We start from the raw sequence: 20343 nt of genomic DNA on the forward strand, positions 1-20343 counted from the left end.
TTCAGGCTTTGAGAGCGTATGTGGTTTCTGAGGAAACGGGTCACATCCGTGCCCTGGATTCATAGATTGGGGCGTGCCTGGCCCAGGAGGCTTAACGTGAATGTGGAAACTTCTGATACTGAGTGACAGCAGGGGCTGATGATGGCGGGGGCGGGGCACCACCAGGCTTGTATTTGCTCCTCCAACTCTTTTATTTAAAGATTATCTGTTTAAATATTTTGTGCGTATGAGTGTTTGAGTGTATCTATGTGTGAGTGCCACGTGCATGCAGTGCCCATCAAGGTCAGAAAAGCCCCTGGATCTGGCGTTAGAGCCAGTTGTGAGTTGCTGGGAACTGACTTCAGGTCATCTTCAAGAATAAGTGCTCTTAACTACTGAGCTGTGTCTCTCCAGGCCCAATTCTCTAACTCTTGATCCTACTAAGTAAATAATAAATAAATAGATAAACAAATAAATAAATAAATAAGAAATAAATAAATAAATAAAATGGAGGTTCAGTGACATTTCAGAGAGTATTTCTCAGGCTTCATCTCCACCCCTCTAAGAAGTCTAGCTCCCTTTCACCCCTTCCAGAAGGATCTTGGAATCTCCGGATAGCATCTTCCAGAGTAGCCCAGCAAGTCCTCCTGATTTCTATGAAGGGCTCGGAAGCCCTCCTTCAAGAGAAGAGATCGACTGAGAAATGCACATGAGTTTTATCAACGATGAGGAGCAATGCCAGTTACGATACTGCTGTTGGTATCTGAGCCCCTAGTGTGTGCTTGTAATCAGTCCAATTGAAAACAGATCAGCCTCAGCAACCCCAAAGACCTCCTTTCAATCTTAGATAAATATGTTATATTAGCTACAATAGGACCCAGTTAGACTGTGGCACATCCCCATTTGGGGAAGCCTGGCACAGAAAGTCAAACCTTTGTGGTTGAACAGACCTAGAAGCAAATAGCCACAACCAGGTCTCATCTGTTGTATTGAATTCTGTGCATGATTTTTCCAAGTCTGGTGTTACTTACAGATAGTTGCAATTTGGGATCCCAAAGACTTTTATTTTACCGAATGCTTATATGTAATTTTTAACTGCTTAGCAAATCTCAACTCATTTAATTCTTGGTTAGGCCCATGAAATAGGTCCTGTGCCGTGGTTGAGGACATGAAGGCCCAGCCCTAAATGGAATATCTTTTTCAAGCTCTTCCCCTCAAGGCTCAGGGATTTATGTAGAAGAGGAATGTGGAAAGATAGTGAGAGCCAGAGATGGCAGATGACTCCAAGGAACCAGAGTCTTCCAGATACAGTGGAGCTGGTGCACTCATGAACTCACAGAGACAGGGCCACCATGCCCAAGAACTACACACATTCAAACCAAACAGAACCCCAGCACTGAGGAGGGGAAGTGCACACAAAGACACATACCTAACTGAGAAGCTATTTTCAATCAACACCTACTGGGAGAAAGAAACTCAGTTTTCTTGAAAAAAGTGTCACTGGATATATCTGGGTACATCAACCAAACTCAAGGGCAGGCCCCATGAACCAGAGTAACTGACCAACACAAAATGAATGAACTCTCCCTCCCTCCCTCTCTCTCTCTCTCTCTCTCTCTCTCTCTCTCTCCTCTCTCTCTCTGTGTGTGTGTGTGGTATTTTTTGTCTTATTGGTTTTTATTTTTTAAGTTTGTTTTGGGTTTTTTGGTGGTGTTTTATTTGTACATTTGTTTTGTTGGGTTTTTGAGAGAGGGAGAGACAGAGAAAAAGAGACCATGAACTTGGATGAGTAGGGAGGCCTAGGAGGAGTTGGGAGAGGGAAAACAATACAATTAAAATATTATCATATGAAATACAATAAAAATAATTTGTGGGCCTGGGGAAATAAATATCTCAGCCAGTAAAGTGCTTGTCATACAAGAACAAAGATTCTTGGTACCCAGGTAAAGAGCCAGATACGGCCTCACGCACCTGTAATCCCAGTGCTAGAGAAGCAGAGACAAGAGGGTCTCTTCAGCTTGTAGGCCAGCCAGGATAATATAACAGATGAGCTTTTGATTTAGTGAGGGACTAGCCTTTAGTCTTAAAAAAATAAGGTGGAGAAGTATGGTGGTTGGGTTGACAAATGTCTCCTATGGTCTTTGACATTAGAATGCTCGGTCTTCCATTGATGGCCCTGCTTGGGGAGGCTGAGGAGGTGTGGTCTTACTGTAGAGGGTGGAAGATGAGCATTTAAAAAGCTTGCACCAATTCCAGTTTGCTCTCTCAGTTTGGCGCTTTGAGATGTGAGCTCTCAGCTTCCAGCTCTGTCCTCCACGCCTTCTGCCTGCTGTTCCTACCATTAAGGGCTCTCACCTGCTTGAACTGAAAGTCCTGAGTAAACTTTTTTCTTGAAGTTCCTTTTGGTCATGGTGGCTGTCCCAGCAATAGGAAACTAGCTAGGACAAAAAGTGATTGAGTGATGTAAGAGGGTCATCTGTCTATGTGTTACTTTCATTGGTTAATAAAGAGACTGCCTTGGCCTTTTAATAGGGCAGAAAATTAGGTGGGCGGAGTAGACAGAACAGAATGCTGGGTAGAAGGCAGTGAGGCAGTCGCCATGATTCTTCGACCCGGTAAGCTACCACCTTGTGGTGCTACACAGATTATTAGAAATGGGTTAATCAAGATGTGAGAATTAGCCAATAAGAGGCTGGAACTAATGAGCCAGGCAGTGTTTAAATAGATACAATTTGTGTGTTGTCATTTCGGGTGGAAAGCTAGCCGTGCGGGAGCTGAGCGGGAGGAAAAGCAGGCCTGCTCACCTCATTACTACAATTGAGGACCACACCTGGCCTGCTCACACACAGGTTCGTACCCAGACACAAACATGCACATACACAACAACAACCAAATAAATCATAATAATTTGTGTATGATCATTTAAAAATGAGTGCCCCCAAAATATACTTGGGTGACTTTATAGGGGAGATGATGAGCTTGGAATCAAGAGACCAAAATTCTAGGTTCATTTTTATTATTAACTGGGAGATTCTGCTCTTCTTTAGTTAAAAAGAGATTATAAGGAACTCAGTGCTTTATGTGGCCTCAAATGACATCCAGTCTGACTCAGAGGAAATTGCTGTGTCCTAGAGCAATAAGCTTTGGTTTCTTGGGTTGAAATATCTTGTTTTCATATCCTATTGCAAACATTTAGGAATGGAAATGAAGTCATCCGACCTTATTGTTATTCACTTCTCGGAGCCTGCAACTAAAGGGCACTTCTTGACCCTGGTCATCTCCGAAAAATTGAGATTCAGGATGGGAAGTCTCAAAGGATGACTTCTTCCACTCCTGGGGCTCTCATTCTTTTTATGGGGCTGGAGCCAATCATTATTAACAATTGTGGGAAGCAAGTGCCAATCTCATGGCTAACACAGAGGCTCTTATCACCCACCCTGCTCCTGTTAAACCAAAGCGACTTTCAACACAGTCACAGAAGCCAGTGAAAGGACTGGTAATCCAGGGTTCTGAGGGGCTGGAAGAAGCAGTGTGTGCAAATCCCCAGAGCAGTTGTTTGCAGGACAAGGAACCTGCAATAGCTGGCTTACAAAAATGGGAACTGAAGTTGTAGGGGAGTGTAGGTACTGCTTGGAGCCTGTCACATGCAATGCTAACCCCAGATGGACTGGCCCTGCAAGCCTGTATGCCTTCCAGAACCCAGGCAGCTTTTCTCTGTGCCTTTCTTTCACATTTCCTGGTCTCTAATGCATGACTTCCAAATCAACCTCATTTTGTTAACAGCTGCCACTCCTCACTGATCCACTTGCGAGCCCCCAAGCCTTGTTCAGATGACCCTCAGTTCCTCTACGCAATAGCTAATTGCTCACTGTGGGGTATTGGGAGTGCGTGTATGCCTGTGTATATGTTTGGATGTGTGCATATGTGTGTGTCTTTGTATGTAAGTCTCTGTGCATGCCTGTGTGTATATGGCAGAGGTCAATGTTGGGGGTCCTCCTCAACTGCCTTACACCTTAATTTGTTGTTGATTTTTATATAATCTTTTGTTTGAAATTTTCACATATGTATACATTGATCATATCCATAACCAGCTTTCCCTCTCAAATCCCCTGTGAGGGTTAACTTTGTCAAACTTGTCACCTAGGATTATCTGCAAAAAAGAGTTTTAATGAGGAGGTTGTCTATATTGGCATAGACTTTGGGCATGTTTGTGGGGAATTGTCTTAAGTCAATTATGGGAAGACCCAGTCCACAGTGGACAATCCCATCCCCTGGAGAGGAGGCTCTTGAGCTGTATAAGAATGGAGGAATCATGCTGAGCACAGCCAAGCAAGCCAGCATGCCTGCATTTGGTCTTCTCTGCTTTTGACCATAGATGTGACTAGCTGAAGTTCCTGCCTTCACTTCCCTTTGATGGACTATTACCTGGAATTGTGAACTGAAATCAATCCTCACTCTGCTAAGCTGCATTTTGTCAGGCTATTCTTACCACCGTGACAGAAAGGAAGCTAGAACATCCCCCAACACATTCCCTTCCAGGCGTCACGGCCTCTCATTTATGTTTTCAATAACCCACTGAATCGGATTGGTGCTGCCTCCAGGAATACAGACTGGTCTTGTGTAGACCTTCCGGTCAGAGACAGGTGACCACACTTTCAGTGAGTTCATGAATGAAAGCTGTGTCACATCCAGGAGACAACATTTCCCAGCACTCCTTCCTAACCTCCACTCTTCCATTCTTGCCACCCCTTCTTCTCCTTCTTTTCCTCCTCCTCCTTCTTTTCTTTTTCTCCTCCTCCTCCTTCTCTTCCTTCTCCTTTTCCTCCTTTTCTTCCTCTTCCTCCTCCTCCTCCTCCTCCTCCTCCTCCTTCTTTCCAGGCAATGTTGCCTGAGCCTTGCGAGACAGATTAGCTCAACAAAGGTGTCCCATTTAGGGCCAAGCATGCATAGTCACTTGTTCTCAGCACTCTGACCAGTTATGAGTCTCTGCTTTCCCTACGGTCCACTTCAGCTTCTCAGCTAAAATTGAAAGCAGCACCCACTTATGGAGTGAATCACCGCCATGGCTGTGCCGAGTTGAAAGGCGGAGAAGATCTCAGGTCCCTCTGGGTCTAGCAGGCACTACAAGGTGCTATGTACAGAGAGGGTGAACGGAAGCCATTTATCTCTGCAGCCTCAGTGGTCTTGGACCTCCAGTGTATGGAAGGAAGTTGTAAGTCCCTTCCTGGTAGTTTCCTGCCACACCCCCTTTAGGCACTGCATGTTGGAAGTGTGAGAGAACCAGCATTCCTTCTGCAGTGTCTCTACCCTAATTTTCGGGACAAGTCCTTTCGCTGGACCTGGACCACTCCAGTAAAACCAGCTGGCCAGTCCGCCCCGGGATGCTCCAGTCCTTTCTCCCACAGGACTGGGATTACAGGTACATGCTGCTGCATCTGGCTTTTTTCTCGGTGCTGGGGAGCTGAAATCAGGTCTTCATGCTGTCTAAACCATCCCTCAGCCTCTGTTTCAGTGTTTGATCTTTGTTATTTTTTCATTGGCTCTTTAAGAATTTCATACAATGTGTTTTCATCCTCGTCACCCCTCCCCCAGCTCCTTCAAGACCCACCTATGCTTTCTTCCTTCCTGCCCTACTTTGTGTCCTCCTTTTTATTTTTTTTATCCAAGTCCAATTTGTGCTGCACGTACATCTTTGGGTGTGTGGCCTTCCAGCCAGCAGCTGTTCATTGCCAATAGCTCCTCTTCTAGGAACAGGGATTGATTCCCCCCTCCCCTCTCCACGCTGGGATTTGGTCCAGCTTGAGCTAGTTCAGAGCTTGTGCATGTTGTCATGGTCACTGTGAGCTCACATGGGCAGCTGCCCCGTCCAGAAAACAGCATCTCCTTACAGTCATCTGCCTCCTCTAGTTCTTACTGTCTCCTCTTCTGCCCTGACCTCCGAGTCTGGGGAGGAGTGGCTATGGTAGAGAAAACCCACTTAAGAATGAGCACCCCACAATTATTCTCTGCCCTGCAACCAGTTGCAAGTCTCTATGTTAATCACCATCTGCTGCAAATAGAAAGAAGCTTCCATGAGGAGAGCTGAGAGAATGAACACGGCTATAACGATAAGCCACTAAGAGTCGGCTTGATATGGTTTCTTCCTTTGGTATTTATGTCTCAGTGCACAGTTGTTACACCAACTCGGTTTAGGTCTGGCATGTCATTGAAGTTTCTAACCCACCAGTCGTCAGAGTCACGGGCGACTTCTAAAGACATCCCATAGGACTGCTTTCTCCAGCATGAAGTGCTTTTGAAAGTAAGGCGAACGGAGAGAAATACTTACAACCCAGACAGAACAGTGGCTTCTCGGGAAACCTGAGATGTTTGTTTCCACTGAAACTGGAAGAACAGCTTTGTTTCTTGGTTTTTGTTTTTTTTAAAAAAATGTCAAGAAAAGTTTTTTTTAAATAGATGGTGAAGCAAAGGTGTTTTGGATACACTATGCTATTAGGTAGAGTTTCTGGTTTCCACTCCCTGTGGGTGCTTTGATCTAACTCTCCTTTCCTCCCCCAAATACAGTTTGTTCCCTAAGGGTCTTGGAAAAATGGCGTGGTTTTCTCTGAAGAAATGCCCCGTGTGTTGTTGAGAACCGTGAAGTCCTTTCTAAGCACCAAGAAGCTTTAGAATTTCTGGAAAGGCTTTCTGTTAGGCAGAGGCTACCTGTCTGATTGGCTTCCTACCAACAATATGAAGCCAGAAAGATGGCCAGCATCAGCTGTAGGCTCTCTCAAGTGTAACCCAATCATTTGAATCCACATACAGAAAACACACAATTAGCTCTACTCCAGAGCGTCTTTAAACACAAGCATGCAGTCATTTTGGAAAAAAAATATATAAAACAATAAAGATATAATAATCCATAAACTCAGAAAATCTACACATCTTTTTGTATACATATACATACAGATAATATTTTAACTAAATTATATTGTATTTCCTGTTTTGTTTTTCCACCTATCCTTTCAAACTAACAAATTTGACCCTGGAATAGTAACTAGTGATTATTAAACCATCTGGTTTGTGGCTTTCTGGGTCCCTGAGTTTACTTTACCTTCATGGTCACTTCTTGAGGACAGAACATCATGAAGATGAAGACACTAGAGCCCAGAGAGGCTGAGTGACTTACCCAGACACACAGAAATAGAAGATGGAAACACCACGCCCACGCTGGCTGTTGTATCTCCCCACTTGCGCTTGTATCTGAGCTTCACTCTTTCCCTCCACAGAGGCTTGAAGGCAGGAAAGGGGGCAGGCACACCCCAGGGAGAGAAGACGCTAAGCCAACAGGGCAATCCTGTGTATTCTTTGCAGCCCGGGGAGATGTGAATAAAGTTAGAGACATGGCTTTCAGGAGAATTTTAACTTTCAATATTTTGATTCTTTGATTAATATTTAAGCCTGAGTTACTATGGTTAATTATGTTTACAAACATCTCCCTTAATGTTTTCTGGGTAATGAAGACCATTGCGTTCGGTAATAGAATTTCGCAAACGGGGCTCGATGAAATGACCAATCTTCTACAAGTTTTATTCTCCCCTCTCTCCCGCCAAAAGATGTCTTATTTTGCTTATTGGCCCTTTTCTCCAGTCTCTTGTTCGCTGTCCAGTATTGGAATTTGCAGCTGTCACTATGAGATCTAGCCCAACCTGGGTTACACAATAAGACCTACCTATTGGCTAAAAACAACAACATATCACAGGACACATAATGGGTGACATGTTCCAAAGGAATATATTGTTAACTCTCTGAATACAAGTGCAATAATATATAAATAATAAAATATGTATTACAGTGTCTTAGTGTTTGCATGGAGTTTTTCTTAATGAACAAACATGTAAAGTAGTAAAGAATATGTTACAAGCTCGAAGGGCTCTTAATCTTTTTAGCCTGACTCCATAAAGGTGCTCTTGGCTTGAGGAATTTCACATTCTTCAACACTTCTCTCGGATATTTATGAGGCCATTGGAACATTCTTTTCGCAATTCTGTGTGATTTTGTTTACGAACTGGGTTGCAACCAGAGGGAAAGTAAAAATGAGTTCCAGAAATGCACTTCTAAGAAGTTAAATACATGGTTGTTCTAGTTCGCTTTCTGTTGGTGTGATGAACGCCATGACCAAAGGCAGATTGAGGAGGAAAGGGTTGATTACAGCTTAGAGGTTACAGTCTAAGATCGAGACGAGAGGCAAGCCAGGGCAAAGAGCTCAAAGCGGGAACTTAAATCAGAAACCACAGAGGATCACTGCTTAGTAGATTGCTTCCTCGGGGTTTCTCAGCTACCTTAAACAGCCCAGGCCCACCTGCCTAGAAATGGCACCCCTCACAGTGAGCTGGGCCCTCCCACATCAATCAACAACCAAGAAAATGCCCCCCCCCCAGTCATGACTGCAGGGCAATTTGACAGAGGCAGTTCCTCAACTAGTGTTTCCTTTCCTCAGGTGCGTCTCGGTTTGTGTCAGATCAGCAAAGCTGAACTCTGACAATGGTTATGACTAGCAACGGTAATCACTTGAGGGAGGAAAATTAAACTAAGTAGAAATTGACTCGATTGAAGTTCTTCCTTGTCATTAAAGTGTTCAAAATTTAGGCTCCTAATAAACCTGAGGAGAGAGCTGGGGTGGAGTTTAGGTGCTTAGTGTATTAGAGTAAAGCTACACATTGAAATCCTTGTTAAACAGAGTAAGTAATTTGTGAAAGAACAGTGAGAGAGAGGAAACACGCTGAGGAAAATTGGCTTAATCTAAAGGGAGATGGGTATAAAGAATTGAAGCAAAGCACAGAAAAGTAGAAAAACAAAACTATCAATCCAAACAAATGTAATCAGAACAAAGAAACATAAATTATATTTTTAAATTACTAATAAAAATTAAGAGACCTTAATCATAGAATTTCATATTAAATAAGCTCCAAATTACAATATCATTTAGTGAGATGGAAAGTTATTATGTAATATACCAGAAAACTAACAAAGTTAAGCCAGAAAATATCAGTAGCATAGGTTTAAAATTGGTTTGAAACATGTCCAAGACAGTGTTTTGGTGCGGGAGAATTGTCTGTGTTCTGACAATCATGTTTTAAATAAATGCTGATTGACCAGGCAGGAAGTATAGGCAGGTCAACCAAACAGAAAGTAGAGGCAGGGCGATGAGAACAGGAGAATTCTAGAAAGGAGGAAGCCCATTCCTCCCACTCCTGCCCAGACTTCAAAGAAGCAACATGTGATCTGCCCCACTGTGAAAGGTACTGAGCCACATGGCTAACATAGATCAGAATAATGGGTTAATATAAGCTACAGGAGCTAATAAGTAGACTGAGCTAATGGGCCAATCAGTTTTATAACTTATGGAGATTTCTGTGTGATTGTCTCTGGGGCTTGCTGGCTGTGGGGTACCAGGTAGGACAGAAACCCCAACAAGCCGGCCCTTAATGTCACAGTGTTTGACTATGTGTAGTGTGTTTGGTTTTGTGTGTGTGTGTGTGTGTGTGTGTGTATGTGTTGTCTCTATAATAGCAATGCGTTGAAAGTGAAGCCAACAAAAGTGTTTTCAGGTGAGATTTTAATATTAAATTATTGTAAATTAAGTCATCAGAAAGTTAATAATGATGTTGGAAGTTAAACATCCAACACTGGGTCATGATCACCTCTGTAGAACTTTCTGTCGACTCTTGGATAATCTTCATTCTTTCCAATTATCCAGGGAATGTTTTCAAAGACAGCACATTCCAGGCAGGCCATAAAGGACATTTCAATGAATAATTTTTAAAGCCGCGCAGATTATAATAGCTGACCATAATATAGCAAGGTAGGAAATGGATTCCAGAAGGGGAGAAGAGAAAGAGGAAGAAGAAAGAGGCATGGCCTTCCAAAAGAGAAGGCGCTGGGAGAAGAGGGAAGATGAAGAGAGGGGAGGGGAGAGGAGAAGAGGGGGCAGAGACACAGAGAAATTGAGAAATACATTAATATAGTCTTGCATGCCTGGAAATTTAAAAATGGTTTGAAATTCTTTATGGGTCAGAAAGGAAACCGTGGTGGAAATTATGAACAATGCACATTTGATTTGATTCACGTGGCCATGTCTGGTAGCACAGTGAAAGCCATGTAGTGGTTTCCACAACCATGATTGCAGCTCTGACAGTCACTGCTGCTGACACTGGGACCTCTCCTGATCTCGGATGTGGGCAGAGGTCTACATTAAAGGAAGCACACAATCAAGCAATCTTTATACATCAGATGCTTCTGAATCAGAACAAAGCAAACAAAAGCAGGGGTGTATGTTCGCAGCCCGTCTGGTCTTCAGTCAACCAAGGAAAACTCTTCCTCCAAAAGTCATGGGCTATAGAACACAGGGAGGCAAATGTGCAGAGGTTGCACGGAGCTAACATCTGTCCTATAGTTCTGGCTCTGCGGAATCCTTGGGATGGCATTGCCAACACCCTTTCCATAACATCATAATGTCAACATTCCAAAGGAGTCCAGAACCTCTCAGGGTCTAGGATGCTAGAGAAAGGATGGAGAGCAATCCCCACAAATCCTGGGGTTTTGTATAAAGGCAACGGCTAAGAAGTAGGACATAGCAAAACTCTGCCAACACTGTTGAGTCTGGATACCATCCTAAGAATGCCCCATTTTAGTAATTGGAGGAGCACCCAAATGAGCCAAAGCTTGATGTCCCAAGACAGCATCAGGTAATTACTCCTCTCTCTTCTTTCCTTTGTGTTGCTGGGGTGAGCAAAGAATGTGGGTAGCACAGACTTCCTGTGGCATATTTGCTCAGTCAGCCAACCAAAATTTTATATACATATATATAATTTACATATGTTATATATAATATTTATATATTATATTTTTTCTTCTCTCATATAATACATCCCAACCACAGTTTTTCCCCTTCCCTCCACTCCTCCCAGTTCTCCCCAGCCTCATATCTTCCCCCCGCCCAGATATTTTTGACACAGGCAAAGACAATACGTTATTAAAGGGATACTTTTGTAGATAGGTATTTTCTCTTCACATTGATTTCCTTTAATGTGATTACATTGAAAACGACTTACTAAGTAAACGTGGTGATGACATTAAACAAAAGCTGCCTGCCACACTTACTCTACGACTCCACAGCTCAAAGTGAAAGTTCAGAAAAGGATCGACCTTGTGAGTGAACCCCAAAACAGGGGTCAACATTTACACAAAACACTCAGACCTTTTTCTACAAAGATGAAATTCATTAAAATGGTTTCTCAGACAAGGTTTCACTATGTAGTTTTGGCTAGCCCAGAACTCACTATGTAGACCAAGCTGGCCTAGAGCCAGCACAGATCCTCCTGCCTCTGCCTCATGAGCACTGGTATTATAAGCACTCACTGCAACAGCTGGATCCTGTTTTCCTTTTGAAATCATACTCGTTTCCGCTGGAGCCTCCATCCATCCATCTGAACGGCAGAGAAGAATGGAAATTGTCAACAGAGTATTCCTTCTGCTGTCCCTGTTAGAAACGGGTCACTCTGAGATGAACTTAACTTCCCTGAGAAAATAGCCACTATATTCAAGGGACACAACTTCCCCTCTCAGAAGTCTCTTGGCCTTTCCTCCTTTCCAAACACAGGCAAAAAAAAAAAAATGACAGAAGGAAATTTCCAGAAGACGGGAGAAGGAACTGGGAAGCATTGTTTATGGAGGAAGGCAAGACAGTGATTCTGGGCAGCCCCAGTCACTGAGAAGACTGCAAGCTCCCCACATTACCAAGTGGAAAAGAAAATAGAAGTATCCTATGGCAAAGGTCCTTGGAGCCTTTGGTGTCCCTGGCTATAAGATTGCCCTTGTTCCTAAGCTTCTGACTAATGTTTGCTGGAGTTTAGCTAACCCCACTGTCTGTTGTGGAGTGTCCTGTTGACATCTACTACTGATGCCCAACATGACTCAGACCTCTGCTCCTCACATCACTCAGATCCGTGCTCTCTGTGTCCTCTTGAATACTTGCCCTGGTCCCAAGCCTGAAATAGGACAGTGTTGTTCTCAGCATGTTGGTGACCTCTTACTGAGGTAGAAAAAGATCCAGACCACGAGGAACCCTTCCTGGCCATGGTGGACACAGTGGGCATGCTGGGAAGGGTTGGGTCTCCAACACGCCATCTAAGGATCCTTGAGTTTTTAATGTGTCAACAATCAATCCCTGCCCTAAGTTTGCTTAAGCCTGGTAGAGTAGGGAAACTCACAGTGATTCTGCAGTGATCAGTTGTACCCTTTCAGAGTCTTTTGGCTTCCTCCCTCTTTGCTCCTCTCCTGTCCTTCCTCCTTTGTCAATAGTTTCCATTTCTTCTTCCTTTATACCAGGAATTTCCATTTTCTCTGCTTTCTCTATAAGGTGACATTAATCTTCCATGATCTAGCTGGTCTCTGCTTTCCCAGTATTAGGGCTGCCTGTTTATGCCATCATGTCTAACTTTAAGAAAAACAAAAAGCATGGATTCTGAGGATCAATCCCAGGTCCTCAATCCTGCAAGGCAAGTATTTTATCAACTAAGTTACCTTCCTAGCCCTCTCTGATAGTTTCTTACTATGGAGCCCAGGATAGACTCAAACTCAGGAGATTCCTGCCTTAGCCTCCCGATTCTCCTGGATGTTGGTATCACAAGGACACCTCATCCATGCCTGTAATCTACCTGTCTATCCATGCCCATCTAGCCTTCATTGTTTAATTTTCAATTAAATTTGAAAACCACTGAGTACAACACACCAGGATGTTCCAGTGCACACCCATCGCTGGACTAGAGTAGACTCACCCATCACTTCAACACCCTCCACACCTGACATCAGGGCTACCAACAGACCTTCCAGGATTCCAAACAGACTGCATTTCCTGTCAAACTGACAGTCATATTTGCAAGTCCAATATTGATAATATGATGGATAAGCTAAACTTGGGGGTTCCCAGCATGAATCAAGTGGCATGCTAAGTGCTTTACAAGAGTTATAGCAGTTACCCTTCACAACAACCCAGCAATTTGCATATCTATAATTATCCATACTTTACTGATGACAACATGGGGTTCAAAGACTTGAAGTCACAAACCTAAAGTTAAAAAGTAGAAAACAGCAGACCTAAGCACTGAACAGCTCGGGCTTCTCTATCACTGCAGAACTTGTGTGTTATACCAACTGCAGAGAGCTGAGCCCTGCACAGCAGTGAAACTCTAGACCCGCAAACCAGAAGCCCCTTTGTGACAACCCATTCTTTCAAGTCAGGTGCCTTGCCCTCTGTCGTCCCGAGAATTATGCATTCTGCTCCACCGATTGCTAACCAACCACCCAAATATTATACTTCCTAAAAGCACCACCATCACTGTCAGAACAGCAAACACAAGCAGAGATAAGCGGGGCGAAGCACAGGACAGTGTGTCCTCGGACGTGGGCAGCCTGGCAGCAAAGCAAACAGGCCTGTGAAATTTAATAGGAAGGCAACTCGGCTGGAGAATGCTATGAAGGGCTTCAGGGCTCTCGCCATTTGTTTAAAATACTTGGTTCAGGAAGAAAAATTAATCTGGAAGAGTAGATTTTAGAAAGCTGAGCTACACTCCTGAAATGCCACACGGTACATGCTAAATGGGGAGACTATGCCATCGTAGAGTATCAAGCGCTCTCTGCCTTTTTTGCTTATCTGTTTGGTGAGGAGAGAGAGAGAGAGAGAGAGAGAGAGAGAGAGAGAGAGAGAGAGAGAGAAGGAGGAGAGAAAGAAGAGAGAGAGATAGGAGAGAGGAGGAGAGAAAGAAGAGAGAGAGATAGGAGAGAGAGAGAGAGGGAGAGAGAGAGACTGTTCTCTCTTCCCACCAGATGGCTCCCAAAGATCAAACTCAGGTCCTTGAGCCTGGCAGCATGCACTGACTTTGACCTACTGAGCCCCTTACTAGCTCACTTTCTTCTCTTTTGCATCATCATTCTCGTCCTTTCTAGATGCCCTGGCCATCCCTTCACTCTCCCTGTGCATGCATGTCCTCTAGCATGTCTAGCTCAAAAGCAGTAGCAAGATCTGGCCAGACAATCTGCAAGAAAGAAACCCATGATTACGCGCTTCCTTCTGCTATCATTTGCAAAATGTATTGTCGACCCTTGACCCACCTCGAATGCTCCAGACTGGGTGTCTCAAGCTCTGTGATCTCTTCTTTGAGTCTTTCTAGCATGGCTTTGAGAGTTACAGCAACAAACAACAAAGCTTGACATTCAAACTATGCGTTACCAAAAGGCTTCATTTCTTCATAACTCTAGTAACAGGTTTCCCCAACTTAGGGGCTCCTGAGCGTCATCCCCAACCTTCCTATGAAAACCCTTCTAAGAGTTCTCCAGCATCCAACAACACCAACAACCCCCCTTGAACAACTGTTCAATTCCAAACACTAGCAATGGGGCCAGGGAGGTAGCTCAGTGGGTAAAACGTTTGCCTTGCAAGCCTGAAGACCAGAGTTTGGCCACCAGAACTCACATAAAAATGCTGGGCATAGTGACATTCCCCTGAGATCCCAACACTGGAGAATTCAAACCAGGAGGATCCCTGGAGCTCACTGGTCAGCCAGTCTAGCTTAAATAGTGAGTTTCTAGCCAATGAGAGAGGCTATCTCAAAGGAAGGTTACATTCCTGAGGATGGCACAGAAGCTTGTCCTCTGGCCTCCACATACATACATGCACATGCAGAGCCTTGTGTACCAGAACATACACATGAACACGTACATATGTAAAGAAATACACTGGCCTCTCCCTTGAGTCCTTCTTTCCTCAGTCCCATCAACTCAATGTGTCAGCAAGTCTCGTTAGCGCTGCTTCCAAAACCATCACCCATCCAGCCTCCCTTAGCCACCTCCTGTGACACTGGTCCTGTGCACTCTACCAAATCCCCACTCCCTCCCTCCCTCTCTCCCTGTTTCATCCTTTTTCTCTTCAACCTACTCTTCAAAGGTCAGCCGGATTAATTTTCATAAAGTGCAAATTCCAGCACGGCACTCTCCCCTTTTTCCCATCACTTTCAGAATAAGATCTGAAATCATACTTATTACCCATGGGGCTGTGTGGCCTGGCTTGAGGCTTCTCCTTAGCCTCATCTCATGCCTCTTCCCATCTTAGCCACTCTAACCACAATGCTTCCCTCTGCTCCTCAACTATTCTTAAACTCTGCGTCAAAGACTTTGTTTCCCCCATGTGCACTGTGCAATCCCGTCTCCATCTGGGTGGCTGCCCCGAGCCTCGGGGTCTCCACTCTACATCCTTTTGCCAAAGAGCCTTTTCCAACCTTCTCATTTCAGCATCTCTCCCCCATTGTGGCTCCTGGATTTCTTTCTGGCAGCTTCCATAAATTCAATTACCTTACCAGTTTACTTACTGACTCTGACCTGCTGTGGCTCTAACATCCAGCATAGATCCTGGAGGGAAGAACAGACAACAACAAACAAACAGATGACAGACAGACAGACAAACAGACAGACAGACAGACAGATGTTACTACATTTGCCAGCGGACTACCTGTTCCACCTTCAATAAAGCGTATATTAGAAACAAGAACCAAAAAGGAAGAAATACCACTACTTCTAAAAAAAAAAATTTAAGAAAAAGAAAAGCTTGTTAAGATTGCAGAAGACATTTTCTGATTACACTGAGGGGACTGGTAATAAATATGTTTACTTTCAGAGAGATAGAAATCTGGCAACACCTTCTTAGTTACTGAATTTGGGGCCTTTTGAAAATTATTATTTTCTCATCAATATTTTATGAGTAGAATTTTTGACCATCAGTAGCTGTCCTCTGGAAGAGCATCCCAGCTCTCAGGAAGCCCCTGGATGACTCCATTCCTCTTGACAAGGCCTGGCTTAATTGAGTCCTACGGGCTCAGATACATTTGCACATGTGTCTAATAAGGTAGATGGCCAATGCCTCGCTGCACCATTGTAAACAAGAATCCCAAGGCATGTGGAGCACTTTCATAATGGGCCGCTAGAGAAATGCATAATCACTTATTTATTGAGTGTAGATTTCCTTAATGTTCCCAACTATGCCTCAGGGTTGTCAGTTCAAATGTCACAGCTTGCCAGAAATGTTGAGGAATCCAATGAGCAAGACACAGAACAGATGTTTTTCTAAGCTTAATAATTTTGTTTTCCTTTGAAAAAAAAATAGCTCCCCACCGCTGTGTATACAGGAATTGCTGAGGTTGAATCTTTGGAGAGGAACAAGAGATATCAGAAGGGAGCAAAGCTTTGAAAACCACAATGCCAGAAACCAAGCTCAAACCCATAAAAGGAAACTGGTACAGCTTCTCACATCTGGATGCAAGAGGAAAACATCGGGTTCCTGTACAGTAGTGTGTATTCTGATGAGGACAGAAGGGGCCATCTAGAAGTCTGATATTTCTAAATCCCAGTAACCACAGACAGAAAAATAGGGCTTGAACTTAGTTTCTTTGGTTTGAACAGAAAAAAATAATAAACAAAAGAGACATATTATCATTTAGTAATCCTACAGATGGATGGACTAAGCTCAAAATACCAAAGAAAAGTTATGTCCTGCCTTCTGAGCCTTGACCCAATTACTGGACACCCTGATGCAATCCTAAAATTCCTTTAACTAATCTCAGGCTAGCCTGACCCTACCCCAGCACGCCCTTAACCAATCCCCAAACAGCCTGATTCATTCAATCCCAGGATACCTTGACCCAATCCTAGGACAGCCTATCCAACCCCAGGACACCTTTAGCCAGGGCTAAGACATTCTGACTCAACCCCAGGGTACCCATAATCAACCCCAGACATAATCTTCTCAGATAAAAATTCATTCCTTCGATTTTCGATTTTCTGGTCATGACTGTGGATTTTGGGTTGCTCAAAAAGGGAGAATACAAGTCAGGCCTGGTGGTACAGGCCTGTCGTCTCAGTTACTTGGGAGCCTAAAGGAAGATTATTGCAAGTACAGTTGGCTGCATGTTAGCAAGAACCTGTCTAAAAAGTGAAAATAATGAATTTTTTAAAAGCTAGTTGGGGTTGGAAATGTGGCTCCATTAGTAGAAGGTTTGCCTAGTACACACACCCACACACACACACACAGAGAGAGAGAGAGAGAAAGAGAGAGAGACAGAGACAGAGACAGAGACAGAGAGGAGGAGAGAGAGAGAGAACCGGGTTTAGTGCCCAGAATCACTTAAATGAACGTAGTGGCACACATATGCAATCCTAGCACTCCAGAGGTAAAGTTAGGATTTGAAATCCAAAGGAATATTGTTCATTCAGAAGCAGAGAAATTGCCTATTATACTCCAAATCCTAAATTTAGTTTTCTCTCTTTCCTCTCTCTGTCTCTGTCTCTCTCTCTTTCTCTCTCACACACACCCCTCAACTCTCCCTCCCCTGTAGTTAATATTTTCAGTCACTTGTTTTTGATTCTCTCTACCCTCACCCACCCAATATGCTCCCATCTGCCCATCAAATAGAGACTGCCTGCCTCATGCCAAGGACAGCACTATGAAAGAGAAACAATTGCTCAGAGTAGACAGAAACTGGGACCTCGTGGCGTCAAGAATCTCATAAAAAGGAGAAAACATGTGACCTGAGCATTAAAGTGTGGCTGGCTGTTATATAACTGGATTCACTCAAGAGGCATTGGTGACCAGAGGAAAGGTGGATCTGCCCCTGGAAGTAGGAATGGGATGTGTCATGGACCTTATACAAAAGAAGTGACTCTAGGTATTCCCAGGAGAATGGAGACAGGATTAGAGTTGGGGAGTTGGCAGAAGGAGGGAAACTGCTGCATTCTGGATGGAGGGAGAAACTTGGGCCAAGTTACAATGATGTTCAGGAGTCTGAAACATCACTAACAAATACAGCAAGGACAGAGGCACGAGCAGACTTGCAACAGGAAGAACAGTGGGACTCTTGCAGAGAGAAATGGCGGGTATTTGGGAGTCCCTGAAGATCCATGTTTGAAGATCCTAAAACATACAAAATGGCCGGGCAGTAGTGGTGCACTCCTTTAATCCCAGCACTCGGGAGGCAGAGGCAAATAGATCTCTGTAAATCTGAGGCCAGCCTGGTCTATAAAACAAGTTCTAGGACAGGGTTCAAAGCTATATAGAAACCCTGAAAAAAAAACAAAAGACAAAAATTGATTTAATATGGAAGAAACAGATAACATCCTCAGTCAACAAAAATGAAACAAGTTGATGTGTTAACTTTTTGTGAATGTGACAAAGTTCGTCCAGAAATCAGTGGAAAGGAGAGATGGAGTAACACTTCATTTGTATTGTAATAAACAAAGTTTGCCTGAAGTTCAGAGAGTAAAAAAGCCACACTGGTCAGCCTTACAGACCAGGCAGTGGTGACACACATCTTTAATCCCAGCACTTGAGAGGAACATAAGACAGGAGGAGACAGTTCTCACACAGTCTCATTCTGAGATTCCTGGAGGCAGGATCGTCATTTCAGACTGAGGTAGAGGTAAGAGCCAGTGGCTAGCCATTTTGCTTTTCTGGCCTTCAGGTTGAACCCCAATTTCTGTCTCTGGATTTTTATTAATCGTATTACAGAGGAAGATTTGCTTTTGTTCGTGAGCTCAGTGTTGGGTGGGTCGGCTCCATCATCTCTGAGCCTGAGTGCTAGAGTATCAAAGCGTCTCAATAAGATAGTTCTCATGGTGAGGAGTGAGCAGGCTGTAAATCTGCTCACCACATCATCAGGAAGCAGAAAGAGAAGGGAAGAGAATACCACGAGTTTGGCATCTTCAACATAAGGGCTTTGGGGGGAGCATACGAGACAGTCTCCCCATAGAACTCATGGGTTTAAATGGTTGGTCACCAGCTGGCAGCTCTTTGGGAAGGCTGTGGAACCTTTAGCAGACGGAGCCTCACTGGAGGAAGCTGGTCACTGGGGTGGGCATGGGGATTTATAAACAGCCCTGCCTGGGATTCCTGTTCATTTTCTGCTTCCTGATGACTGATGCGATGTGACCTGCCAGCCTCCCATTCCTGCTATCAAGGCTTCCCTGCTGTAATGGACTGTCTCCTCTCAAACTGTGAGCCAAAATAAATCCTTCCTCCTTCCTTCCTATAGCATTGCTTTTGTAAGGGATTTGATTATAGCAATAAGAAAAGTGGCTAAAAGTAACTAAAAGTTGTAATGACCGGCATCACCACTCCTCGAGACTGTGTGTTCACCCTCTCCCAGCAATGTCTTCTTCAATAGTCAGTTGACATTACCAATTTCTTTTCTGTCCACATTAAATCACTCTTCATGAAGTTAGCAGGAGGGGGAGTGGTAAGTGGGCCCATATCAATCTCTATCTCATTTGGCCATAACTCATATGGTGAGTTATTTATAGGTCATTGGGTCATTCTGAAATTATTTTGTGGTGGACTTTATATGTTTCTCCACATGCAGGATTTCTCACGAGAGGAAAAAGGAGAATAAAAAGCATGAAAACCTTCCAGAAGACCACCACTCCCCCCATGGTCAGATGCTACAGGACACAGAGGGTGTCTGGAGTACTGAGAGCAAAACTAAGGAGGTGGAAGAAGATGGAGCTGCAGAGGAAGGACCTTTACTTAGTAAAACAGAACCACGAAAAGATGTGAAAGGTGGGAGCCCAACCCTGGTAGCCTCATAAGCATAGGGAGGGGGCTTACAAACCAAGATTCTAGAGCTGCAGGCCCTGCCCAGAACAAGGGGAAAGCTAGTGTCACATGAAAACACTAATACATATATTATATTTAGTATATTATACATATATAATACGTAGCATATATATGTAATATATATAGTTATAAAGCAAGTCTGCCAAGCTACTACCATCCATGGTGAAACTTTTTGGCTCAAAAACTCTACTTTCCATATTGCTTGCTTTTTTCATTGTTATGAAACAACACCTGAAAAGAAGAGCATAGGAATGGAAGGGTTTATTTTCATGCACTTATCTTTTAAAATATTTTTGTGAATTCTTTGTGAATTTTACATATTTACTATATCCACCTCAATAATAATGCTATAATAATTATACTATATTCACCTCAACGCCTCTCCCTAACTCCTCTCAGATCTACCTCTTCCAAATTTGTGTCCTTTTTTAAAAAAATAATCCATTGAGTTCAATTTGCGCAGTCCATATACTCTTGAGTATGTGGTCACTCGCTGGAGCATGGTCAACTTACCAGGGGCCACATCCTTCAAGAGAACTAACCTTCCCAGAAGCTATCAATTTCCAATAGCTCCTCAACGAGGGGCGGGACTTCATCAGCACCTCCCCATTCCATGCATAGATTTATATCTGTTTTGCACTTGCACGGTTATTATGCACGCTGTCACA

General features: G+C 43.7%; 1 protein-coding gene across 1 annotated transcript in view; it reads left to right on the plus strand.

Annotated features, from left to right (window-relative positions):
- The first annotated feature begins 10638 nt into the window (after positions 1–10638).
- The window catches only part of LOC119813708, a 34623-nt gene continuing 24918 nt past the window's right edge, over positions 10639–20343 (plus strand). The window contains exons 1-2 of the mRNA XM_038329118.1: positions 10639–10706; positions 19422–19618. Of these exons, the coding sequence (XP_038185046.1) occupies positions 10639–10706; positions 19422–19618 (265 nt within the window). The remainder of the gene's footprint in view (positions 10707–19421; positions 19619–20343) is intronic.

This window comes from Arvicola amphibius, chromosome 4 (assembly GCF_903992535.2).
Source record: "Arvicola amphibius chromosome 4, mArvAmp1.2, whole genome shotgun sequence".
Taxonomy (NCBI): Eukaryota; Metazoa; Chordata; class Mammalia; order Rodentia; family Cricetidae; genus Arvicola; species Arvicola amphibius.